The 27,720-nt window shown below is 42.3% G+C and overlaps 2 protein-coding genes and 1 long non-coding RNA gene across 6 annotated transcripts; 2 read left to right on the plus strand and 1 right to left on the minus strand.

Moving 5' to 3' along the window:
* Positions 1-1,701: 1,701 nt before the first annotated feature.
* On the plus strand, positions 1,702-7,649 carry LOC106601376 (uncharacterized). Its single transcript, XM_014193554.2, has 3 exons — positions 1,702-2,526; positions 4,932-4,987; positions 5,386-7,649. The coding sequence occupies exons 1-3, from the start codon at positions 1,990-1,992 to the stop codon at positions 5,486-5,488; spliced, it is 696 nt and encodes a 231-aa protein (XP_014049029.2). The 5' UTR covers positions 1,702-1,989; the 3' UTR covers positions 5,489-7,649.
* Positions 7,650-9,250: 1,601 nt separating this feature from the next.
* Positions 9,251-24,316, minus strand: LOC106601354 (uncharacterized). Of its 4 annotated transcripts, none has more exons than XM_045717158.1 (7): positions 24,043-24,316; positions 22,739-22,814; positions 11,813-11,879; positions 11,489-11,558; positions 11,275-11,382; positions 11,072-11,161; positions 9,251-10,418 (listed from the first exon to the last, which is right to left on the minus strand). In XM_045717158.1, the coding sequence occupies exons 3-7, from the start codon at positions 11,819-11,821 to the stop codon at positions 9,526-9,528; spliced, it is 1,170 nt and encodes a 389-aa protein (XP_045573114.1). In that variant the 5' UTR covers positions 11,822-11,879; positions 22,739-22,814; positions 24,043-24,316; the 3' UTR covers positions 9,251-9,525. The 4 variants fall into 4 exon arrangements, with proteins under 4 accessions (XP_045573114.1, XP_045573112.1, XP_045573104.1 ...); XM_045717156.1 differs by having other exon boundaries at positions 11,735-11,879; XM_045717148.1 differs by lacking the exon at positions 24,043-24,316 and adding an exon at positions 20,632-20,779 and having other exon boundaries at positions 11,735-11,879.
* Positions 16,482-20,894, plus strand: LOC123742474 (uncharacterized). Its single transcript, XR_006769650.1, has 2 exons — positions 16,482-16,875; positions 20,641-20,894. It is a non-coding gene; the product is annotated as an uncharacterized lncRNA (long non-coding RNA).
* Positions 24,317-27,720: the final 3,404 nt, after the last annotated feature.

Below are 27,720 nucleotides of genomic sequence, written 5' to 3' on the forward strand. Positions count from 1 at the left end.
TGTTGGGCGGCCGGCCGTCACAAGACGCGAGATTTCATCTGGAGAGAGAGGGGAGAAAGAGGTCAAAGCACAGGGTAGGGCAGTGTGAGCAGGACCAGCGGTGTCGTTTGACTTAGCAAACGAGGATCGGATATCGTCAACCTTCTTTTCAAAATGGTTGACGAAGTCATCCGCAGAGAGGGAGGGGGGGGAGGAGGATTCAGGAGGGAGGAGAAGGTACTCCACCTCAGGTGAGCAAAACCTTGAGACTTCCTTAATATTAGATTTTGTGCACTAGCTGTTATTTACAAATAGACACATACCACCACCCCGGTTTTCGATAAAAAAAATTGTAGACATTAAATGCACTATGCATTATGTGGGTTGAATGTTGTAACAACACAGAATAAAACAATTATTGAAAGTCCCATGATGGTAGTGACTTCCCATTACTGTGTGTCACTTATTAACCATAATTTATTCATATTACTTTACTTTAGTAAAATATTTAAGTTGTTGTGTATATATCTTACATTTGTTTTAGGCCTACTTTATGACTTTATTGTTTTATTCCAAGTCATAATCTCATCTCTATAGAGCTGCTGCCTATGCTGTCTGACAAAATCACTGTTTTAGTAGTTCTTCAAAGTAAATAAGGCATACTTTTATGACTGCGAATACCAACTATCAATAACTTATTTTCAGGTAGAGATACCTCACAAAGCAGCTGATCTCTATCCCTCTAGATTGGCTTTCTTCTGTCTCTTCTCTCCGGCTATGACTGCACCATAGAGATATATAGAGGACTCATCTTAATATCTGTGCCATTATAGCGTCTGTGACAGCATGGGCAGCGCCATTGAGGCTACAACCCAAAGGAATCCGCACCCAGTTGACTACTTTAAAATGGCAGAAGCATGGAGGAAGCCCTTAATGGGGCTACCAATGCTTAAATGGCCTTTTGGCCACCAGAGGCCTCTATCATTTCTATTGTCTGCACCACACAGACCAGACAAGTAGGCACGCAACGGATTATGGTCATTGTAACTAAGTTAATTACCAGGCTTTGGGCGCTAAACTATGTTGAATATTGGCCTGTTGGAAACTACAACTCTACTACATTGCACAGTTCCAGCTTGATCTGATTTATCTCTACAGAAACTGTGCATTGCGCTCACAATTTTTTTTCATGAAATGGGATTCAAATAATTTCACTTAGTTGCTTAGCACTAGGCCTCTTATGCGATGCAATGTCATCACACTAGATTAATGATCTACTAGTCGCACACATCTCAAAAAAAGTATACCAGACATTTTTACTGTGATTTTTTTGGACATAGGGGTCAATCAAAGTTTAAAATGTTGTGAGTGCTTGAGTGTGTGTGTCTACTGTATTTGTGTGCCGTGACTGTGAACACATTTTGCTTTCGCAATTTAACATTTGGCAAACAGCACCCTGGTAGGCTTCTGCAGCCTTTGCAGCCTCACTCTACCCATAATATCAAAGTCACTTTTGATAAGGCCGAAAATTAATAAAACGAATATTGAATAAATGTGCTTCAAACTGTTTGCTTGGAATAATTTGTACAGTACCTACTGTATCTCTCTACCTGACTGCGCATGAGAGCGCATCCGAATCAGTCAGGAAATACTTGATACCGTAAAGTGTTGTGTACTCGCGCACACAAATTCAGGAGGAGGCTGAAGCGCGGATGGCTTGACTGCGTTTTGCAAGCAACGGGTAGACGTCTAGATTGAATCAAATTATTCCACACTTTTTATTTGCGTTTGTATGATTCCATTGCGCCACAGACAGAAGGACCGCTTTCCCCACAGTGCGTAAGTGAACCAATTTTTTTCGTGATCTATTGAGTGAGGCAAATTAATTTTTGACCTAACTTCTGAGTTATTGGATTACTTGGTGGGGGGGCAACGGGAACTGGCAATGGGAGCGTGCCTTTGCTGTGCCTTGTACATTTTTACAGCCTGGTGCCAAGGGACAACAAAAACATGGGTAGCGGTAGTAGTCGAGGAAAGAAGGTTGCACCTGCGAGTGTCAACGAGATAAAAGCATTCAAAAGAGATGACAACACAGCCCATGTTTCGAAAGAGGAAAGTCACTTGTTCAAACTATTGAAGAAACCCAAATTGACGAACTTAAATCAGTCACGAAACATAACGCAACAACTAGACTGCCACAGTGAAGGACACGACTCGGAATTTTCAGCAGAGGACGATGACATTGATGTGGAACTGTACCGGGTTCTAGAGGAATATGACAATCGGGAATTGCGTTCCAAAAGGAAAACTTTTGCAAAGATGCTTTTAATCGGGTCAGACTCGAATGGATTCTGTCATTCCAGACGGGTCTACAATGAAAGCGATTTCAATTCAACCCCTCACTTGCAAAGTTCCGAGTTGTCGGAAGGGACGGGGGCACATTGTCCATATAACGGTTCTGTAGGAGTCATCAACAAGGACAAGAATGTCTTTCACCACTTTTCCAAAGATACACACATTCAGTTCCCAAGCGGCACTCAGGAAAATGTAAGAATATTATTTTAGTTCATTCTGATCAGTGGTGATGGACGAGCATAATGAAATTGACAGCATTTGATTTATTATTTTCTGTTATATAAAATGTTAAAATTACTTAAACAATGGCATTGGTAACCGATTAAATGTTTTTATTGTAAAGTTTTCTGCAAACCATATACAGTGCTTTCAGAAAGTATTCACACCCCTTGACAAATGTTGTTGTGTTACAAAGTGGGATTAAAATGGATTCAATTGTCATTTTTTGTGTGAATGATCTACAGAAAATTCTCTGTAATGTCAAAGTGGAAGAAATGTTTAAAAAAAAAATGTTATTAATTGAAAATATATATAATCGAATATATTTTGATTAGATAAGTATTCAACCCCCTGAGCCAATACATGTTACAATCATATTTGGCAGCGATTACAGCTGTGAGTCCTTCTGGGTAAATCTCGAAGAACTTTGCACACCTGGATTGAACAATATTGACAAATCTTTCTTTAAAAAATTTGTCAAGCTCTGTCAAGTTGGTTGTTGATCATTGCTAGACAGACATTTTTTGTAATTACTTCGCCACTATGGCCTATTTATTGCCTTACCTCCTTACTTCATTTGCACACACTGTATACAGATTTTCTATTGTGTTATTAACTGTACGTTTGTTTATCCCATGTGTAACTCTGTGTTGTTGTTTTTGTCGCACTGCTTTGCTTTATCTTGGCCAGGTCACAGTTGTAAATGAAAACTTGTTCTCAACTGGCCTACCTGGTTAAATAAAGGTGAAATAAACAAAACAATCGCGATATATATTTTTTTCAACTCTTGCCATAGATTTCCAAGCCGATTTAAGTCAAAACTGTAACTAGGCCATTCAAGAACATTCAATGTCGTCTTGGTAACAACTCCAGTGTATATTTGGCCTTGTATTTTAGGTTATTGTCCTACTGAACGGTGAATTTGTCTCCCAGTGTCTGTTGGAAAGCAGACTGAACCAGGTTTTCCTCTAAGATTTTGCCTGTGCTTAGCTTTATTCCGTTTCTTTTTATCCTAGAAACTCCGTAGTTCTTGCCGATGACAAGCATACTCATAACATGATGCAGGCACCACAATTCTTGAAAATATGAAGAGTGGTACTCAGTGATGTGTTGTGTTGGATTGGATTTGCCCCAAATATAACACTTTGTATTCAGGACAAAAAGTACATTTCTTTGCCAATTTTTTGCCTTATTGCAAACAGGATGCATGTTTCGGAATATTTGTATTATGTACAGGCTTCCTTCTTTTCACTCTGTAATTTATGTTAGTATTGTTGATGAACTACAATGTTGTTGATCCATCCTCAGTTATCTCCTATCACAGCCATTAAACTCTGTAACTGTTTTAAAATCGACATTGGCCTCATGGTGAAATCCCTGAGCGGTTTCCTTTCTCTTTAGGAAAGATTCCTGTATCTTTGCGGTGACTGGGTGTATGGATACACCATCCAAAGTGTAAAATTAATAACTGCATCATGCTGAAAGGGATATTCAAAGTGTGCTTTTTTTTACCCATCTACCAAGAAGGTGTTCTTCTTTGCGAACCATAAGAAAACCTTATTGGTCTTTGTGGTTGAATCTGTGCTTGAAATTCACCAGTCGACTTAGGGACATTACATATAATTGTATGTGTGGGGTACAGAGATGAGGTAGTCATTTAAAAATCATGTTAAACACTATTATTGCACACAGAGTGAGTCAATACAACTTATTATGTGACTTGTTAAAGCTGAAACGTAACTTTTTGGGCGACCTGACCAAATTCACATAGAAAGTGTGTTATAGATCTGTCATTCTCATTGAAAACAAGTTTATGAAGCGGTAGATCTGTTCTGTGTGTGCTATTTCTATTCTTCCCATTCTTAAGTTTCCTTTTTGCGTCTTTTACTTGCAGTTTTGTACACTAGCTGAAAATACAATATTTTTGATTATTGAAAACATATTTCACAGCAGTTTAGATGGCACAATGATTCTCTACACTATACATTGCTTGTTTTGTCACATAGACTGAAATTAGGCAAACTATTAGGATTTTAGCAACCAGGATATGGCAGAGCAATTTCTGCATATTGCACCTTTAAGCACATTTTTACTTCTGAACGTATCTAGCCTTGCCGTAACAAAAGGAGTGAATACTTAAAGACTCAAGACCTTTCAGCGATTCATTTTTTATTAATTTGTAAAAAAATGTAAGAACATAATTCCACTTTGCCATTATGGGGTATTGTGTGTAGATCAGTGAAACAAAATCTAAATGTTATCCATTTTAATTTGAGGCTGTAACACAACAAAATGTGGAAAAAGTCAAGGGGTGTGAATACTTTCTGAAGGAACTGTATGGTGTTCTCTGACAGCTCTATTGTCAAAACTCTCAACAGGACTTCTTGACAAAGGGGACTTGTGTGAAGTCAGTGCCTCGCACAGAATCAGACTCGTAAGTAACCGCCGATCGGGCAAGATCAAATTCATCTTGAGCATAACAAAATACCAAACTTTTGGGCAGATCAGATTAGTTACATGTCATAAACCACTTGCAAACAACTGCTTTATTGTGGCTAATTTATAAAGATACTTTTCAACATGAGAAAATGCTATATAAAAAGATGATGATTAAATATTGAATTACACTTTGAAGTTATTGTGAAATAGGCCTAGGCTGTATTGCCTCTATGGTGCACATTACACACTGACTGTATTCATTACGCATCACAATTTGGTCCAAAGTTTCATCTATAAAACTATTGCTTTAATCTAGGACCATTTCTGAAACCCTCTCTGCAAGTCAATTTCTTGTTCTAACAATTTTGGACATATCTCTCCGTTCCTTCCCAGAGTCCCTGACGATAGCCATGGCCCCTCTCTTTCCATGCCCGTCATCCTGTATGATGGATCAGAAGTGGACCTGATGGAGACCATAGAGAGAGAGTTTAGTTGACCCCACAGGAGAGACTGGTGGCAACCTGCTCACATTTCCTGCATTCACTTTTGGAGAAGCACATTGCTCATTTTAAAGATGTACTATGTTGCTAAAATTCTAATAGTTCGCCTAATTGCAGTTTATGTGTCAAAACAAGCAAGTTTAGTGTAAGGAATCATTGTACCATCTAAATCGCTGTGAAATATATTTTCCTTAACCACAAATATAGTATTTTCAGCTGTTTGAAGCTGTACAAAACCGCAAGTAAAAGACACGAAAACTAAACTAAAGAACGGGAAGCATAGAATTGGCGCAAATAGAACAGATCTACCACTCCTTAGACTTGCTTTCGATGACAATGACAGATCTATGACACAAATTTCTATGTGAATTTGGTCGGGTCGCCCCAAAATGTACATATTGCCGCTTTAAAGTCTAAAATGGCAGGATAACTTTTGAACCAAAGAGTTGTTTTGTTGTTATGAATTGATGATAGGTGCTGTTTCAGTCAGTTGAAAATCAATACTGCATTTGCAGCACCATGCAGGGCACCCACCACCAACTAATTTACTAAACTATGAATTATCTCCATGGTTATGTCTGTCAATGGCTAATAGACAGAACCAGCCATGTCCATGTGGAATTCAACATCAAATCGGACCACAATAATGCTGAAGAAACAATTCTTTCCACGGTCTTATAAATATTTGTCATTGAGCAATGTACTTGTGGTTTTGTATTCTTACTGTTGCATAATGTTAGAGTATAACAGCTGAAGGACGTTGTACTCATTTCCACAAGGCTTATGGGCATGCTATACTAGTAGAAGGAAAGGCATATTTTTTCTCTCCATGCCTACTTTTGAAAGGTATGTGCTAGATTTGTGTATTTATGTTTCATTTCCTGACCACAATTCCTGCGGTCTTTCCACCCTTCCTCAGAAGGAATATACAGCAGCAGTGGTGATTTTAAAATTCAGATATTGACTGGCCAAACTCAATCAACAAAGCTCATATGCATCGAAACCAGTACACTACACTGGCAACACATTGAATGCACTTATAACCAATCCGAGAAATGAGGTTTGAGCCACATACACAAACTTTATAACATTTGGGTTATGATCAGTGTATGGCTACTTCCGATATCTTTAGCTCTTTGCACAGAAGGCCACTGTAGTCGAGTATACTGTTATGGAGTAAACTAGCTAGTCATCGCTCTGCAATATAACAACACTTTGCATGTCTGCCTGCCTGTTACAAAATAACCCGGTTAACAGTATGCAACATTGATAACGCTATTGCTTCGCTTCATCTATTGCACAGTTACAGTTTGGATATGATATATTATATATATTATTGTGACAGGAAATAACAGATTTGCATGCAAATCTCTTGGATATTGGTGGCGCTCCGCTCCACCTGCCTCACGTGATGAATTGGCAGCAGGATTTTAGAGGAGCTCAATGTGGCCCCTTTTTTGGCAACTCACTTTCCACTGAAAGAGAGAAATCCAGTCACAGATCTTCAGTTCTACTACCCCACTGTGGTGAGATACAGGAATTGCATCTGCACACATACCCATTTACACGCAATATATTGAATTGGAACACTGATATATGTGTTGAATTTGTCCCTTCCACAATGTGATATTTCCAAAGTGGCTTAATTTCAGATTGTGACATTCACTCCCTCAATGGTTGAGGGAATTAATGAGGTAGAGATTTGCAATGTAGTATTTCGTAGTAAATGGTGGTCAACAGGATGTACTAAATACTGTTTATTACATCTGTCCTCTTATATTTCAATCTGCTTATATGTTCTAATAATGAAAATAGACATTTTACAACACAGATTTACATAGTCCATAAATCCCAAGTGGGATGAACTCCCGAGTGGTGCAGCTGTCTAAGGCACTGCATCTCAGTGCTAGAAGCATCACTACAGACCTTGGTTTGATTCCAGGCTGTATCACAACCAGCCGTGATTGGGAGTCCCATAGGGCAATGCACAATTGGCCCAGCATCGTTAGGGTTTGGCCGGGGTAGGCCGTCATTGTAAATAACAATTTGTTCTTAACTGACTTGCCTAGTTAAATAAAATAAAAAACATTTAAATGATTTATTATACCTCTCACATGGAAAGCTTTGAATAAATAAATAAACTAGCTATGGCTATTATATTGTGTTGATGTCAATTTAATGTATTAATATACATGCATGATTTATTAAGAATGCACCTGTCACAGCTGTGTGGAGAGACGGACCAAGGCGCAGCGTGCTCTGAGTTCCACATATTTTATTAAGTGAAACTTTGAACAAAACAAATAAAGAAACAACAAACCGTGACTTCAGAGGTGCTACATGCACTAACTCAAAACAAGATCCCACAAAACACAGTAGGGAAATAGCTGCCTAAATATGATCCCCAATCAGAGACAACGATAAACAGCTGCCTCTGATTGGGAACCATACCAGGCCAACATAGACATAAACATACTAGATCACCCACCCTAGTCACACCCCGACCTAACCAAAATAGAGAAAAAAACGGCTCTCTATAGTCAGGGCGTGACAGTACCCCCCCCCAAAGGTGCGGACTCCGGCCTCAAAGCCTGACTCTATAGGGGAGTGTCCGGGTGGGCATCTAGCGTCGGTGGTCCCACAGTTGACAGTGCATGTCAGAGAAAAAACCAAGCCATGAGGTCGAAGAAATTGTCCATAGAGCTTCGAGACAGGATTGTGTCAAGGCAGATCTGGAGAAGTGTACCAAAACATTTCTGCAGAATTGAACGTCCCTAAGAACACAGTGTCCTCCATCTCTTCCTAGAGCTGGCCGCCCAGCCAAACTGAGCAATCGGGGAGAAGGGCCTTCCTTGATCAGGGAGGTGACCAAGAACCCGATGGTCACTGACAGAGTTCCACAGTTCCTCTGTGAAGATGGGAGAACCTTCCAGAAGGACAACCATCTCTGCAGCACACCACCTGCCCAGGGACTGCGGTTGAAAATAACCTAATAACCTGCCCAGGGACTGCGGTCGAAAATTAGCCGGCTGGCTAAAACCGGCACTTTTACTGAAACGTTGATTAATGTGCACTGTCCCTGTAAAAATAAAATAAACTCAATCAATCAACCAATGAAGCCTTTATGGTAGAGTGGCCAGATGGAAGCCACTCCTCAGTAAAAGGCACATGACAGCCCACTTGGAGTTTGCCAAAACGCACCTAAAGGACTCTCAGACTATGAGAAACAAGATTCTCTGATCTGATGAAACCAAGATTGAACTCTTTGGCCTGAATGCCAAGCATCACGTCTGGAGGAAACCCAGCACCATCCCTATGGTGAAGCATGGTGGTGGCAGCATCATATTGTGGGGATGTTTTTCAGCTGCAGGGACTGGGAGACTAGTCAGGATCGGAGACTAGTCAGGACCTCATACTGGCGCAAAGGTTCACCTTCCAACAGGACAACGACCCTAAGCACACAGCCAAGACAACGCAGGAGTGGCTCCGGGACAAGTCTCTGAATGTCCTTGAGTGGCCCAGCCAGAGCCCGGACTTGAACCCGATCGAACATCTCTGGAGAGTCCTGAAAATAGCTGTGCAGCGATACTCCCAATCTAACCTGACAGAGCTTGAGAGGATCTGCAGAAAATAATCGTAGGAACTTCCCAAATACAGGTGTGCCAAGCTTGTAGCTTCATACCCAAGAAGACTTGAGGCTGTAATTGCTGCCAAAGGTACTTCAACAAAGTACTAAGTAAAGGGTCTGAAGACTTATGTAAATGTGATATCTCCGTTTTTTATTTTGAATACATTTACAAGCATTTCTACAAACCTGATTTTGCTTTGTCATTATGGGGTATTGTGTGTAGATTGATGAGGGGAAAAAACTATTTAATCCATTTTAGAATAAAGCTGTAACATAACAAAATGTTGAAAAAGTCAAGGGGTCTGAATACTTTCTGAATGCACTGCATATAAATACAAATAGCATTGAGTACATAACACAAATTTGCAGTGCTTTTTAAAAGTCTGAAGGGATATTCTACGATGATCATTCCTCCATCTCTCCACTTCTTTCCGGTAATGGAGGTAAAGATTCCTCCTCTTCCTCGTCCTCTGGCGGAGGTACAGGGGGTGGGGTAGGGCACTTACTAAGCTTCCTGCTCACCCTGGCGTACATTGGATTCCACCCCCTGTCACTCAAACCATCCTCTACCTCCTCCACCAATGAGAGAGGGCTTGTCAGGTCAAGCCCCTCCCCCGGGTCTGTGCCTGTAGTTTTTATTGGCTCATTGTCAGGCAGTGTGGTTGCGCTCAATTGCTGGACCAGTTCACCTATGATCTCATAGTCTGGGCTTGCCAGGTCCGATGGCATTGTGACCATGGTTGTGTCATTGTCAGGCTGTGTGGTTGATTCGTGGACCAGTTCAGCTATGGTTTGATAGCCTGGGGTTGTCAGGTCCACTTCCACAGAGGGTTCATCAGGAGTGAGCTCCCCAAAAATCTCATAGGTGTGCTTGGGTTGGACCCCCAGGAAAGGCCTCTGGTCCTTACCCTCCACCTGACCCTCTTCTTCAAGCTGAGCGATAAAGTTGGAGCTGAATTCTGCAGGGGCCTCCAGGAGGTCAAGGTCGTTCACGATGGGGATATTGAGGGGGTCAGTGTCATTCACAATGGGGATATCAACAGGTTCAAGGCTGTTCCCAATGGGGACATCCACAGATGCAAGGCTGTGCATGATGGGGGAATCCATGATGGGGGAATCCACGATGGGGGCATCCAGCACCAGGGTGTGAAGAACATTCATGATGGGGGTGTCCAGGGTGTTCCCTGAAGAGACAGGTGGGGGTACGGACACGAGGGGGCTGTCATCTTCCACCACGGATATAGGGGCTGGTATAGAGTGGAGCTCGGGTGTGAAGTTCAGGACGTCCCTCAGGTCACCTACAAGGTGAGAAAATAAGTAAATAATAGAGGAGAGTCACTTAACCTGAAGCTTAGCCAAAGAGAGATTGAGCCCCATTAGTTTCTGCCTGTGGCTATGGAACCCTGACCCATTCACCGGATGTGCTACCTTGTCCCGGACCTGCTGTTTTCGACTCTCTCTCTCTCTACCGCACCTGCTGTCTCTAACTCTGAATGATCAGCTATTAAAAGCCAACTGACATTTACTCCTGAGGTGCTGACCTGTTGCACCCTCTCCAACCCCTGTGATTATTATTATTTGACCCTGCTGGTCATCTATGAACGTTTGAACACCTTGGCCATGTACTGTTATAATATCCACCCGGCACAGCCAGAAGAGGACTGGCCACCCCTCAGAGCCTGGTTCCTCTCTGGGTTTCTTCCTAGGTTCCTGCCTTTTTTTCCTAGCCACCGTGCTTCTACACCTACATTGCTTGCTGTTTGGGGGTTTAGGCTGGGTTCCTGTATAGCACTTTGTGACATCGACTGATGTAAAAAGGGCTTTACATTTTAGTCATTTAGCAGACGCTCTTATCCATTTAGCAGACGCTCTTATCCAATCATATCAAATACATTTGATTTGATTGATTGATAGTTTGAGAAGTGCACATGGGTGATTTGACGTAGCCTACCGATGTCGACAGTGGTGGGAGGGGAAGGAGATATAGTCATCATGGCCACAGGGGTTCCGTTGGCAATCTGCAAGGCACCTAGAGAATCACCTGCAGGACATCAAAACACACCTGTAATACTCACCCACTACCCACCACACTTGTGTGAAAGACACATGGGAGAAATGCGTAGGGAGATACAGAGAGAGTGATGAAGGCAGTACCTTGCTGATCTGTTGCCACCCTGTGGCTCCTCCAGGGATTGAGCCTGATGCCATCCTGCTCAGCAGGAAGCTGCTCTGGGACACTGTCTTCAGGAATGGGACTGAAATCTAACCAGGGAGGAGATGAAAACAGAACACATACGGTAAGACAACCCTTCTGGCAGATCTAGAGGTAGCCTCGCTTACGGCTGAAACACAGAGTTTGGTTTCCCACCTCTCTCGTTTTTTCTGATGTCATTGATCATGGGGTTCTCCCTGGCGGCCAGGGTGTCCTCCAACTTTACCTGTCAATCAAAAACACATCACAGTATACTGGGTTCATAATTTCGCTGTCATTGGTCTCAGGACAAAGTACTCTCAAAAGGATTCCATCCACCGCATCCCTCCCTCCCTTCTCTCTTCAACCCTTTGATCCCTTCTACACCTTCCTTGCTTCCTCCCATCCTCCGTATCTCCCTACCTCCTCTCTTACTGACTTCTGTGTAACCCTGGTCAGGACATAGCTGTCGTCATTGTTGTTGCTTGTCTTGTCTCTCACCACTCTCATCAGCCGTGACTGGGTTCTCTCCACCTCCCCACCACCGTCCTGGAGCTCAAAGGATTGCCTGTGGAACACAACACAAACTAGAGAATCCGAACAAGTACAACAGATATCTACTGATGCTTACAGAATTTCAAAGAATTTGGTGCACTCCCCAATATTCAACAATGCATGAAAAATGATTTACTTTTAGAATAAAGTGCACAAACAATAAATGTGGTTCACCATTAACTAATGCATATCAGCAAAAGTATCTCTAAAGAGTATATAAAGTGATTATTTGCTGATAACAGACCTGTATTTAAGGTGTGTTCATGATATATTAGTCTGTGTTTGAACTTTTGCACTCACACTTTGGTGCTATCAAATCACTGTTTGAAGGTGTTTGATTCTGGCTTGAAATATACTTATTCATGTTACTATACTAGAACCTATTGATTACTTTACACATATAAGAAATGTATATGTCAAAACAAATCACATTTTATTGGTCACATACACGTTATTAACAGATGTTATGGTGGGTATAGCGAAATATTTGCGCTTCTTGCTCTGACAGTGCTGTAATATCTAACAAGTAATATCTAACAAATTACACAACATATACCCAATAGACACAAATCTAAGTAGGATTGAATTAAGACTATATACATGTGGACGAGCGATGTCAGAGCAGAATGGACTAAGATACAGTAGAATAGTATAGAACACAGTATATACATATGAGATGAGCAATGCAAGATATGTAAACATTATTAAGTGACTAAGATACCATAGAAGTATAGAAAACAGTATATACATATGAGATGAGCAATGCCAGATATGTAAACATTACTAAAGTGACTAAAGTTCCATTCCTTAAAGTGGCCAGTGATTTCTAGTTTATGCCTATAGGCAGCAGCCTCTAATGTGCTAGTTATGGCTGTTTAACAGTCTGATGGCCTTGATATAGAAGCTGTTTTTCAGTCTCTCGGTCCCAGCTTTGATGCACCTGTACTGACCTCGCCTTCTGGATGATATCGGGGTGCACAGGCAGTGGCTCGGGTGTACCTTCTGGATGATATCGGGGTGAACAGGCAGTGGCTCGGGTGTAGGTGTCCTGCAGGGCAGGTAGTTTGTCCCTGGTAATGCATTGGGCAGAACGCACCACCCTCTGGAGAGCCTTGTGGTTGCGGGTGGTGCAGTTGCCGTACCAGGTGGTGATACAGCCCGACAGGATGCTTTCAATTGTGCATCTGTAAAAGTTTGTGAGGGTTTTAGGTGACAAGCCAAATTTCTTTAGCCTCCTGAGGTTGAAGAGGCTCTGTTGCACCTTCACCACACTGTCTGTCTGGGTGGTCCATTTCAGTTTGTCAGTGATGTGTACGCCAATGAACTTGAAGCTTTCCACCTTCTTCACTGCGGTCCCGTCGATGTAGATAAGAGGGTGCACCCTCTGCTGTTTCCTGAAGTCCACGATCATCTCCTTTGTTTTTTTGACGTTGAGTGAGAGGTTGTTTTCCAGGCACCACACTCCCAGAGCCCTCACCTCCTCCCTGTAGGCTGTCTTGTCATCATTGGTAATCAAGCCCACTACTGTTGTGTCATCTGCAAACTTGATGATTGAGTTGGAGGCGTGGTTGGCCACACAGTCATGGGTGAACAGGGAGTACAGGAGGGGGCTGAGCACGCACCCTTGTGGGGCCCCAGTGTTGAGGATCAGCAGAGTGGAGGTTATGTTTCCTGCCTTCACCACCTGGGGGCGGCCCGTCAGGAAGTCCAGGACCCAGTTGCACAGGGCGGTGTTCAGACCCAGGGCCTCAAGCTTAATGATGAGCTTGGAGGGCACTATGGTGTTGAATGCTGAGCTATAGTCAATAAACAGCATTTTTACATAGATATTCCTCTCGTCCTGATGGGATAGGGCAGTGTGCAGAGTGATGGCGATTGCATCGTCTGTGGATCAATTGGGGCGGTAAGCAAATTAAAGTAGGTCTAGGGTGGCAGGTAAGGGAGAGGTGATATGATCCTTGTGTAGTCTCTGAAAGCACTTCATGATGACAGAGGTGAGTGCTGCGGGCGATAAGTTCAGTTACTGTTGCCTTCTTGGGTACAGGAACAATGGTGGCCATCTTGAAGCATGTGGGGACAGCAGACTGGGATAGGGAAAGATTGAATATGCCCGTAAACACACCAGCCAGCTCGTCTGCGCATGCTCTGAAGACGCGGCTAGGAATGCCGTCTGGGCCGTTAGCCTTGTGAGGGTTAAAACGTTTAAATGTTTTACTCACGTCGGCCACAGAGAAGGAGAGCCCACAGTCCTTGGTAGCAGGCCGCAACGGTGGCACTGTGTTATCCTCAAAGCGTGCAAAGAATTTGTTTAGCCTGTCCGGAAGCAAGACGCCGGTCTCTGGTTAGGGTAGGTTTTAATAGTCACAGTGGGTACTACATCTCCTATACACTTCCTTATAAACTCAGTCATCGTATCCGTGTATGCGTCTAGATTATTTTTGCAAGCTACCCGGAACATATCCCAGTCCACGTGATCAAAACAATCATGAAGCATGGATTCCGATTGCTCAGACCAACGTTGAATAGTTCTTAGCACGGGTACTTCCTGTTTGAGTTCCTGCCTATAGGAAGGGAGGAGCAAGATGGAGTCATGGTCAGATTTGCCGAAAGGAGGGTGGGGGAGGGCCTTGTAAGCATTCCGGAAGTTTGAATAGCAATGGTCGAGAGTCTTAGCAAGGCAAGTAGTACAGTCGATATGTTGATAGAACTTCGGCAGCCTAGTCCTCAAATTTGCTTTGTTAAAATTCCCAGCTACAATAAATGCAGCCTCGGGATATGTGGTTTCCAGTTTGCATAAAGTCCAGTGAAGTTCTTTGACGGCTGTCATGGTATCAGCTTGAGGAGTGATGTAAACGTCCGTGGTAATGACGGAGGAGAATTATCGTGGGAGATAATATGGTCGGCATTTGATTGTGAGGTATTCAAGGTTGGGTGAACAAAATTACTTGAGATCCTGTATGTTCCTATAATTACACCATGAGTCGTTAATCATGAAACACACCCCTCCGCCCATCTGCTTCCCAGAGAGATATTTATTCCTGTCTGCGCAATGTACTGAGAATCCTGTTGGCTTTACTGCCTCCGACAGAGTATCCCGAGAGAGCCATGTTTCCGTGAAGCAAAGTATGTTACAGGCCCCGATGTCTCTCTGGAAAGAAATCCTTGCATTAGCAAGTAATATACTCGGAAGCGGTGGGTAAATCAAACCAGCAGGCTGCCTTGAGTGCCTCTCCTCCACAGGCGATGTTTTCGGTTGGCCTCTGGAATAAGTTAAATTGCTCTGGGGAGAGTGAACAAAGTATCTGCTCCAGGGAAGTCATATTCCTGGTCGTAATGCTGCTTGTTCTAGTGAGTTACCGTCGCTCAAATATCCAATAGTTCTTCCCAGCTGTATGTAATGACTCAAAACATTTCCTGAGCTAATAATGTCAAAAATAATACATTAAAAACAAAATACTGCAAAGTTTCCTAAGAGCTAGTTGAGATGCTGTCATCTCCGTCGGCGCCATTACGTTTTGTATATGTTGGGGGTCAATGAAGGGTGAATAGGAACTTTGTGTATGGTATGTAAGTTACTGAGTGAGACAAAGTTAATATTCTGTTCAACCATGTTATTGCTGAATATTAATATTTCTAAGGAAGGAGGCAAAGAGTAACAGTCTAGTCTCAGTTCCAACAGGCAGGCCTGTTAGACCAGGACAATGAGGGCAATGAGGACAACCAGGACAATGAGGGATCTGGAACTCAACTCGAGATAAGGACAACAGTTTATTATTATGTTTTATATATGTATTTTTACTCCTTTTTCTCACCAATTTCGTGATATCCAAGTGGTAGTTACAGTCTTGTCCAGTGCTTAATTTGAGCTGGATCCTGCCGGAACATGGCACCTCTCAGATTTGACTTTGTTTGTGCCGGCACCTATTGCCCAGATTTGGTAGCTCTCATGGCATGATTTATTAATTATGTCACTGTTCACACTGTAGACATTCTAATAAAAGCGATCAGTATTAAATCAAGCATGTGCGCGCAAGGAGGCCTACAAATCTGACTCAGTTACACGAGCTCTGTCAGGAGGAATGGGCCAAAATTCACCCAACTTATTGTGGGAAGCTTGTGGAAGGCTACCCAAAACATTTTACCCAAGTTAAACAATTTAAAGGCAATGCTACCAAATACTAATTGAGTGTATGTAAACTTCTGACCCACTGGGAATGTGATGAAAGAAATAAAAGCTGAAATAAATCATTCTCTCTACTATTATTCTGACATTTCACATTCTTAAAATAAAGTGGTGATCCCAACTGACCTAAGACAGGGAATTTGAAGAAGGATTAAATGTCAGGAATTGTGAAAAACTGAGTTTAAATGTATTTGGCTAAAGTGTACGCAAACTTTTGACTTCAACTGTATATATTCTCATATGTGTGTTCTGCTGTAGCCTACATTGATTTATTTTACTTGAACTCGGACTCGGGCGAGACGAAGGTCAAGAGCCATGCGTCCTCCAAAACATTACCCTGCCAAGCAGCACTGCTCGCTTAACCCGGAAGCCAGCCGCACCAATATGTAAGAGGAAACAACATCCAGCTGCCACAAGGAGTCGCTAGAGCATAATGGGACATGGAAATCCAGGCCGGCTAAACCCTCCCCTAACCCTGACGACGCTGGGCCAATTGTGCGCCGCCTCATGGGTCTCCCGGTCACAGCCAGCTGTGACACAGCCTGAGATTGAACCCGGGGCTGTAGTGACGCCTTATGCCGCTGCGCCACTTGGGAAGCCTTTAAGGTCAACAGTTGCAGAGAAGACACTGCTGGGAGGGGGGCCAAAGGGGCCCACCTCAAAGACCATCTGATCAAAGTCCTATCTCATACACAATTCCACGCCCAAGAGGGTCCTAGACTTGGGCAGGGTCATGACAATACCAGTAAGAGTAACCGACCGAGTTTCTGCCAAACAACAGAAAATTTGTGTTTATCTTGGACATACAAGGAGGGGACTCCTAGCTGTAAGTACTGCATATGCTTGTGTGACTTGTATGTTGTGTCTGCAGATGAAGCACCTAGTGGGTGAATAAACTTGGTTTAAGCTTTTTCTAGTCATCCGTTTGAGTTTTTACTCTTTGTTCAGAACCTAACAAAAGTATGTATATTCTCTCTCTTGCTCGGAAAAGAAAGATAAACAGAGTGAAGTATCTGAGTGATTCACTGGTGGAGTCGGACTATACATTATGTACGTTATTTGAAGTGTGTCATTTCGTAATGTAGAGAGAGGGGAAGAGAGAGTCCTATGCCTCATACCACAGGAATTCCCGATGCCACCAAACCTGAACGTTCTGTCTGTCTGGAATGTGTGTGGGTGTGTGTGTGGGGGTGCGTGTGCGCGTGCGTGTGTGTGTGTGCATGCGTGCGTTTGAGATAGACATATTTTGGTTTACGATTATCTACAAGACAAAAGACAATACGACATTCAAAGACAATGTCTCAGGTGTAGAGTATCATGACATTGATCAAGCATACATTGATAATGATCCATAAGTACACTGAAATCAAAATCAAATCAAACTTTATTTGTCACATGCGCCGAATACAGCAAGTGTAGACTTTACGTGAAATGCTTACTTACAAGCCCTTAACCAACAGTGCCGTTCAAGAAGAAGAAAATATTTACCAAGTAGACTAAAATAAAAAGTAACACAATAAGAATAACAATAACGAGGCTATATACATAGGGCACCGGTACCGAGTCAGTGTGCGGGGGTACAGGCCAATTAAGGTAATCATGCAGGTAGGGGCGAAGTGACTATGCATAGGTAACAAACAAACAGCGAGTAGCAGCAGTGTACAAAAGGAAGGGGGGGTCAATGTAAATTGTCCAGTGACAATTTTATGAATTGTTCAGCAGTCTTATGGCTTGGGGGTAGAATCTGTTGAGGAGCCTTTTGGTCCTAGACTTGGTGCTCCGGTACCGCTTGCCGTGCGGCACCAGAAAAAACGGTCTATAACTTTGGTGTCTGGAGTCGCTGACAATTTTATTGGCTTTCCTCTGACACCGCCTATTATATAGGTCCTGAATGGCAGGAAGCTTGGCCCCAGTGATGTACTGTGCCGTTCACACTACCCTCTGTAGCGCCTTACGGTCAGATGCCGAGCAGTTGCCATACCAGGCGGTGATGCAACCAGTCAGGATGCTCTCAATGGTGCAGCTGTAGAACCTTTTGAGGATCTGGGGACCAATTCCTAATCTTTTCAGTCTCCTGAGGGGGAAAAGGTTTTGTCGTGACCTCTTCACGACTGTCTTGGTGTGTTTGAACCTTGATAGTTTGTTGGTGATGTGGACACCAAGGAACTTGAAACTCTCGACCCGCTTCACTACAGCCCTGTCGATGTTAATGGGAGCCTGTTCGGCCCGCCTTTTCCTGTAGTCCACAATCAGCTCCTTAGTCTTGCTTACATTAAGGGAGAGGTTGTTGTCCTGGCACCACATTGCCAGTTCTCTGACCTCCTCCCTAGAGGCCGTCTCATCGTTGTCGGTGATCAGGCCTACCACTGTTGTGTCGTCAGCAAACTTAATGATGGTGTTGGAGTCGTGTTTGGCCACGCAGTCATGGGTGAACAGGGAGTACAGGAGGGGACTAAGTACACACCCCTGAGGGGCCCTGTGTTAAAGGATCAGCATGGCAGACGTGTTGTTGCCTACTCTTACCACCTGGGGGCGGCCCGTCAGGAAGTCCAGGATCCGGTTGCAGAGGGAGGTATTTAGTCCCAGAGTCCTTAGCTTAGAGATGAGCTTTGAAGTGTGTTGTTTCGTAATGTAGAGAGAGGGGAAGAGAGAGTCCTATGCCTCATACCACAGGAATTCCCGAAGCCACCAAACCTGAACGTTCTGTCTGTCTGGAATGTGTGTGGATGTGTGTGTGTGGGTACGTGTGCGTGTGCGTGTGCGTGTGCGTGTGCGTGTGCGTGTGTGTGTGTGCATGCGTGCGTTTGCGATAGACATATTTTGGTTTACGATTATCTACAAGACAAAAGACAATACGACATTCAAAGACAATGTCTCAGGTGTAGAGTATCATGACATTGATCAAGCATACATTGATAATGATCCATAAGTACACTGAAATCAAAATCAAATCAAACTTTATTTGTCACATGCGCCGAATACAGCAAGTGTAGACTTTACGTGAAATGCTTACTTACAAGCCCTTAACCAACAGTGCAGTTCAAGAAGAAGAAAATATTTACCAAGTAGACTAAAATAAAAAGTAACACAATAAGAATAACAATAACGAGGCTATATACATAGGGCACCGGTACCGAGTCAGTGTGCGGGGGTACAGGCCAATTAAGGTAATCATGCAGGTAGGGGCGAAGTGACTATGCATAGGTAACAAACAAACAGCGAGTAGCAGCAGTGTACAAAAGGAAGGGGGGTCAATGTAAATTGTCCGGTGACGATTTTATGAATTGTTCAGCAGTCTTATGGCTTGTGGGCAGAAGCTGTTGAGTGTCCGGGAGGATGCTGTTGATGTGAGCCATGATCAGCCATTCAAAGCACTTCATGGCTACCGACGTGAGTGCCATGGGGCGGTAATCATTTAGGCAGGTTACCTTCACTTCTTTGGGCACAGGGACTATGATGGTCTGCTTGAAACATGTATGTATTACAGACTCGGTCAGGGAGAGGTTGAAAATAGCAGTGAAGACACTTGACAATTGGTCCGCGCATACTTTAAGTACACGTCCTGGTAATCCATCTGGCTCAGCGGCTTTGTGAATGTTGATCTGTTTAGAGGTTTTGTTCACATTGGCTACTGAGAACGTCACACAGTCAGCCAGAACAGCTAGTGCTCTTGTGCATGCTTCAGTGTTGCTTGCCTCGAAGCCAGTATAAAAGGCATTTAGCTCGTCTGGTAGGCTCGCGTCACTGGGCAGCTCAAGTCTGGGTTTCCCATTGTAGTCCGTAATAGTTTTCAAGCCCTGCCACATCTGACGAGCGTCAGAGCCGGTGTAGTAGGATTCAATCTTAATCCTGTATTGACGCTTTGCTTGTTTGATGGTTTGTCTGAGGGCATAGCGGGATTTCTTATAAGCGTCCGGATTAGTCTCACGCTCTTTGAAAGTGGCAGCTCTAGCCTTTAGCTCGATGTGGATGTTGCCTGTAATCCGTGGCCACAACAGGCACAATACTTTTCTCGTCATGGTTTAGATGTAAAACCACTCTCTCCTTAGCCCCAGTTGATGGGACAAAGTCTTCTAGAATCTCAGAAAGAGTTGGAATTTTAACCTAAGGTTGTGGTGTACTGTATGGAGGGATGAACTAGTTGTAGCCTGGAGCACTGAGCACCATGCACATTTCATTCATACATTTACCTACACCTCATTCCTGTAAGCATGCCATATAGGGTCATGTACAGTACTCATACATATGTAGCATCTTCATTTGAGCCAGTTTGCTACAGCAGGAGAAAAATCCTGCTGCTATAGGAATTGTGAATTATTAAGTGGATTATAATGAATTTACATGTTTGTAGGAGTCTATACATATTTCGTAAGGGAAAAACAAGTCTGAAATTTCAAAGTGAAAATTACAAACTTCAGAAGCATTTTTAAAGCTGAAATACACTACACGTTTTACATTTCATGCATTGCAGTAAAGTTATCCTGCTACAGGGTGATTAAATTAAGATCCTCCATCTGTAGGCGTCAAATGCTTTCTCTAATGGAACAAAATAAGAATGTTATAAAGTGAATCTATCACTGACCTTCCACAGATAGTGCAGAGGGCGAGGAGGATGATGGAGAGGAGGAGGAAGAGCAGAGAGAAAACAATGACCTCTGGAGAGAATGATTTCGACACTGACACTGCCCATGACCCCATGACCTCTCCCACCGGCGCCATGGCAACTGTTGCTGTAAGGGGAAACAGCAAGTGAGAGAGGTGGAGAGAAAGAGAGAGAGTTTGTGGGTGCATACATGCTTTCGAGTGTGCTTGGGTGAAATAAAAGCGTTGGCTCATCTACTGAAAGGAGTGTTTAGTTTGTGCATAGTTGTGATTGATGGTGTCAGTTTGTACTTTTATGGTTACGTGATCAAAGAGAAGTTGACAAAACAAAGCATAGCACACATTTGTGCACTGAGAGGATTAATCTACTTACTCATTGAAAGATAATTCAAGAGGGTTCATGTATGCACATATTATTACAGTATAGTATTGAACTCTTTGTATATTCCCAGCCCTGCCTGCACCCATGTCTACTTAAGGAAGTGTAGGCTGCTTGCTTATCCACTTGAGGGTAAGGGGATCTGGTTATACCCTTACAGTAGATGGTAAGTTAGCAAAAACGTTGCTCCTATCTTATGCAAAACAGTGAGGGATTTCTATTGCTGGCCGTATTGATCACCGATATTTATCAAAAAATGTGCCTATAAGAATAATGCACACATGCACAGACAGACAGACAGACAGACAGACAGACAGACAGACAGACAGACAGACAGACAGACAGACAGACAGACAGACAGACAGACAGACAGACAGACAGACAGACAGACAGACAGACAGACAGACAGACAGACAGACAGACAAACTTAAAGCACAAATAAGATAACTCTGACACTGAAGATAGCTGGGATGCAATTTAACAAATAAACCTGTAATTATGAATGCAGAGAGCAGAGACAACAATGCAACTCTGTCACATATGACTCACTCCCTGACCACATCAAATACATCACTTACTGATGATAGGAAAAGTCCTTTTCTCTGAGAGGCTGCTCTTACTTAATTACTGTTAATAAATGAATCACTTACTGCACTTAAATACCGAATTATCAACAAGTGTGCGAAACATTCTAAGAAAAGTAAAACATTGAAATAGAAACAGTGAAACGAAAGAAAACCGACATACATTGTGTGTACAAAACATTAGGAACACCTGCTCTTTCCATGACGTAGATAGACTGACACACCGTGTGTAAAGCTTTTTTGAAATCTGACACAGCGGTTGCATTAAGGAGAAGTTTATCTTTAATTCTATGCATAACACTTGTATATTTTATCAACGTTTATGATGAGTATTTCTGTAAATTGATGTGCTCATTCACCGGTAGTTTTGGAGGCAAAACATTTCTGAACATTACAGCCAATGTAAAATGGAGTTTTTGGATATAAATATGAACTTTATCGAGCAAAACATACATGTATTATGTAACATTGACTCCTGGGAGTGTCATCTGAAGAAGATCGTCAAAGGTTAGTGATTAATTTTAGCTGTATTTCTGGTTTTTGTGACGCCTCTCCTTGCTTGGAAAATGGCTGTGTGGTTTTTCTTGACTAGGTGCTGTCCTAACATAATCTAATGGTATGCTTTCGCCGTAAAGCCTTTTTGAAATCGGACACTGGGTTTGGATTAATGAGAAGTTTATCTTTAAAATGGTGTATAATACTTGTATGTTTGAGAAATTTGAATTATGAGATTTTTGTTGTTTTGAATTTGGGGACCCTGCTATTTCACTGGCTGTTGGCGAGTGGGACGCTAGCGTCCCACATACCCCAGAGAGGTTTTAAGCCTTGAGACAATTGAGACATGGATTGTGTATGTCTGCCATTCAGAGGGTGAATAGGCAAGACAAAAGATTGAAGTGCTTTTGAATGGGGTATGGTAGTAGGGGCAGGCACACCGGTTTGAGTGTGTCAAGAACCGCAACGCAGCTGGGTTTTTTACACTCAACAGTTTCCCGTGTGTATCAAGAATGACCCACCACCCAAAGGACATCATGATATGACATGTTCATTCAGTATATGGCTTCTACAGATAGCTTGTCACATATTGAATATGAAACTGTATTTCATATAATAAAAGGACTTACCTTGTGATTCACAGGGATAACGTCTTGACTGTTATAATCCAATCAAATGCCTAACCCCGGGCCATCTGTCAACATCCTGTAAGTGTCAAATAGCAGAAAGAAAAATACACAGGCTTTTAATTTACATTTAAAACATCTGATAACTGATATCATTAACAATGTTTCGATTCTATTCTACCATTTTAAGTATGACCTCATGTTAGTTCCATTCTCTGTTCTCTGAAACACTTTCACCTGTTTGGAGAGGTCTCACTGCCACTGCCAATCAATGACCCGTTGATTTGAGCCAATCATAATGGGCTGGTGTTGATTGAAAAGCATTTTGATACAAGCCTGTGCTCATAAAAATGCATGTGCTAATTCTACTGCTCACTCTGTACACGTTGTTCAAACAATTCAAATGATATTTTGAAATGTAACTTTTTGTTTCAGGTAACCCATGAGCAAATACTGTAATGCTAATGTACAAACACACATTCACACACACACACACACAGTGTATGCTTGCACGGAGGAACAGGTTGTTTTGACCACACCTGAAAACTCACTCTAAGAACAGTGTCAATGAACAGGTTTCCCCTGCCGCCTAAGACTTAGGCTGTAGCCTACGGCAAATGGGTTGTTAATAAAAGTGGAAATGGAAGTTTCTACATTCTGCAGTTTATTCATTGACAGCCTTGAACACACAGGACAGAGGGCAAGGACAAAGGGCAAGTACGAACAGTGCTGCTATGTTTGTGTTATATGGTCATTAATGACTTTCACTGTACAGGTGTTGAAGGCTTTAATACTGAAGCACACACAATCTTTCTCCCTCTTTCTTTCTCTCTCCTTTGAAAGGCTCTTGTTGTGTTGTTTTTTTTGTGTGTATTGTGGTCTGGGAATTGGGATCAAGCCGTTTTTGTTGTTCTTGTACAATACTGTGACAAGGGATTAGTATACAATGATAACAAACTGGCAGCTATTTTAGCAGTGCACAGCAGACCCCAACTGATGATTAACCCTTGATCGGTGGTGCATAGTGTGTTGTGACCCCAGCTGTGTGTGCCACTGAGATGATAGAGGGAAAGAGAGAAAGGAGAAGAGAAAGACCACTTAATAAATTGAAGGAGAGAAAGGAGAAGATAAACACTTAGCAGATGGTAGATATTGTGTATGACAGCGTGAGGAGTTTAAAAATGCAAACAGGCATATACAGTATTCGTGGAGTATATACAGTATTCGTGCAAAGCCCACAAGCGCACACACACACACACACACACACACACACACACACACACAGGTGAAAATAAATAAGTACTCACAAAGTAAAGTATTTTGCAGGGTCGGACAGCTGACCTTGTCACAGACGGTCAACAGACAGCAACACCTTCTCACACAAATGTACCATGTCAATATGGTACACCACAGCCACCACCTTTCTCTCTCTCTCTTATCTTTTCACTGATCTCTGTTAGCATTAAGCAGCAAGTAACTTTGGAACTTTACTTCCTCATTCTCTCTCTCTACCTCTTTCTTTCTCACTCAATGTGACACACATACATTTTTACATTTACATCATTTAGCAGACACTCTTATCCACAGCGACTTACAGTAATGAATGCATACATTTCATACATTTCATGTATTTTTTTTTTTTGTACTGGCCCCACGTGGGAATCAAACCCACAACCCTGACGTTGCACACACCATGCTCTACCAACTGAGCCACAGGGAAATGGAAACATTCACAGGATATTAGCTAAGATTCCCAGGTCCAGTCACGGTTTTATCTAACATAAGGATGATAACATCCTAAACCATTCAAAGAATGTTTTTGATAGCAAAATGTGTTTTTTTTCTTCAGAAAATGTTTTCAATTAAATATCTTCGTAATGTTCTCCTTACATTCACTTACATTCACTAAAATGTTTTGCACAACATTTGGAGCAACTACCTCAGAACATTCCTCATACTTTCTCAGTGTAACGCCCTGGCCATAGAGAAAGGTTTTTAGTTCTTTATTTTGGTTAGGCCAGGGTGTCACATTGGGTGGGCGTTCTATGTTCTGTTTCTATGTGTTTGTATTTCTTTGTTTTGGGCCGTGTGTGTGGCTCCCAAATCAGGCACAGCTGAAGTTCGTTGTTGTTGATTGGGAGTCACACATAAGTGCATGTTTTTCCATTGGGGTTTTGTGGGTAATTGTTTCTGTTTGTGTTACTGTGTTAAACGTGACAGGACTGTTTTGGTTGTCTGTTTATTGTTTTGTATAGTGTTCTTGCCGTAATTAAATATATGACTAACTCCGCTGCGTTTTGGTCCACTCTCTCTAAAGGCAGTCCTTACACTCAGTAGGTTTTCAGGTAATGTAATAGCACAATGTACTAGTAATGTTTTTAGGTCATACTGCTGCCACAAAATGTCAGAACAATAGAAAACATTACGGGAACGTTCTGCTAATGTTGATTGAAATGTTATTAAAAAGACTGATAACAACAAGCAAGGAATATTCCCACAATGCTCTCAAAGTTATAGTGTGACGTTATGACATGATAGTTCCAATAACATTCTTTTAACATTATTCAGCAATCATGTCTGGATTCAATTACATTTTTTTTCTGAGAAAACATAATTGGAACGTTGCAGTAACATTAATGGAGATGTCATCCGAGACATCTACCCAGGTATAGGATCTTAATATGACCACACAGCAAATAAAAAATGGTTCTGTGAATGTTCCCAAAACATTCATTATGTAGCACCATGTTCTAACACTAGAAACTATCCAGTTGTGCTGATGATCATACAATGTTCATATAAACATTCAGCTGATGTTGTCATAACCGTCGAAGGGGACAGACCAAAGCGCAGCGTGTTGAGTGCTCATCTTCTTTTATTAGAGTAACGTGGACACTTAAACAAAAAATAACAAAACGACACACGACAGTTCCGTAAGGTAACATAGACTATACGAAAAACAACCACCCACAACCCACAGGAAAAAAACAGGCTGCCTAAGTATGGCTTCCAATCAGAGACAACGAAAGACACCTGCCTCTGATTGGAAACCACACTCGGCCACACATAGAAAATGAACATAGAAAATGAAAACTAGAACAAATCCCCATGAAACAAACCATCCCCAAAACACACAAAAACAACACCCCCTGCCACGCCCTGACCATACTACAATGACAAATGACCCCTTTTACTGGTCAGGACGTGACAGATGTTGCAAGAACGTTCCCAGAACACATTTTGTCTGTCCTTTACAGGTTCCCAGAATATTGGGGACGTCACAAGAGATATGTTTCCAAAACATAACAACTGACCAGTTGTGTTGATGATTATACAATGTTGGCATTAGGGTTGAAAAAATATTCCTCTGATGTTGCAAAAATATTAACAGAGCATATTTTGTATGTTATTAGGAAAGTTCACAAAACATCATTAGGTTTGTAAGAACAGTGTGGTGACATTGGAAGAGATAAGTTCCCAAAAAACAAAATATGTCCAGTTGTGATGACATTCTTACAATGTTTAAATCAGGGTGCACAAAACATTCCCTCAATGTTCTCAGAATGTTATTCCTATGTTCCCAGAATGAGAAAATGACATTTTGAACAGTCCATGGTGGTTTATTTTTCCGTGTGTTATCTTACTGTCGAGGAAGTTAGTTGTACAACAATCCATGCAGAAACACATATGGCAGTTATTTGGAATCACATGACAATTTATTTGACATTTATTGTACAAACATACAGTAGTTTCACTGTATTCTGTTGATAGCCGCAAGCGGCGATCAAACCTGGGAGCTTTGGAGTGTTATCCTTGGAATGAATCCACTGGTCCACTGGGATGGAACTAACACACATATTTAGCTGTTTACACTTTTTCTCTGACTTCTAGGATGTGGTTATCCAAAAGAGAGGATAACTAAATCTAGAAAAATAAGTGTCTTTTATTATTTCTTACTCTACCAAGTTTGTAGGTAAAATACAAGTCAATACATCCCAAGTTTACAGTATATAAAGAAGATTGGTAGAGTACAAAATAATAGAGATAACGTATTTTTCTAGATTTAGTTATTCTCTCTTTTGCAAAGACAAAGACTAAATCCTGGAGTCAGAGTAAAGGTGTAAACAGCTTTGTGTTGCGTCCCATCCCCGTGGCACAGTGGACTAACTCAAGGGATATCACTCCAAAGTTCGAAGGCTCTATCCCCGCTTGCAACTATCAACAAAGTAGGTTAAAATTGGGGCCTCCCGAGTGGTGCAGTGGTCTAAGGCACTGCATCGCAGTTGCTAGCTGTGCTGCTAGAGATCCTGGTTTGAGTCCAGGCTCTGTTGCAGCCGGCTGCAACCGGGAGACCCATGGGGCGGTGCACAGTTGTCCGGGTTAGGGGAGGGTTTGGCTGGCAGGGATGTCCTTGTCCCATTGTGCTCTAGTGACTCCTGTGGCGTGGTGGGCCGGGCACATACACGCTGACATGGTCACCAGGTGTACCGTGTGTCCTCTGATACATTGGTGTGGCTTGCTTCTCTGGGTTAAGTGGGCAGTGTGACTTGGTTGGGTTGTGTTTCAGAGGACGCATGGCTCTAGGCCTTTGCCTCTCCTGAGTCTGTACTGGAGTTGCAGCGATGAGCCGACTGTAAAGTTCAATTGGATACCACTAACTTGGGGAGAAAAAGGGGTAAAATAAAAAAAGTAGGTTCAAACTATGTTTGTAAATAATTGCCATATGTGTTTCTACATGGATTATTGTACAACTAACTTCCTTAACAGTAAGATAACACTAACACATGAAAGAAATATAGAATGTCATCACAACTGGACAGATTTTATTTTTTGGGAACTTATCTCTTGTAATGTACCCACAGTGTTCCCACAACCTAATGAAATATTCTGGGATCCTTTAAAGAACTCAGAATGGCTGTTCTGTCAACGTTCGTACAACATCAATGGAGTGTGTTCTTCACCCTGATGGAAACATTATCTGAATG

This window comes from Salmo salar, chromosome ssa01 (assembly GCF_905237065.1).
Source record: "Salmo salar chromosome ssa01, Ssal_v3.1, whole genome shotgun sequence".
Lineage (NCBI taxonomy): Eukaryota > Metazoa > Chordata > Actinopteri > Salmoniformes > Salmonidae > Salmo > Salmo salar.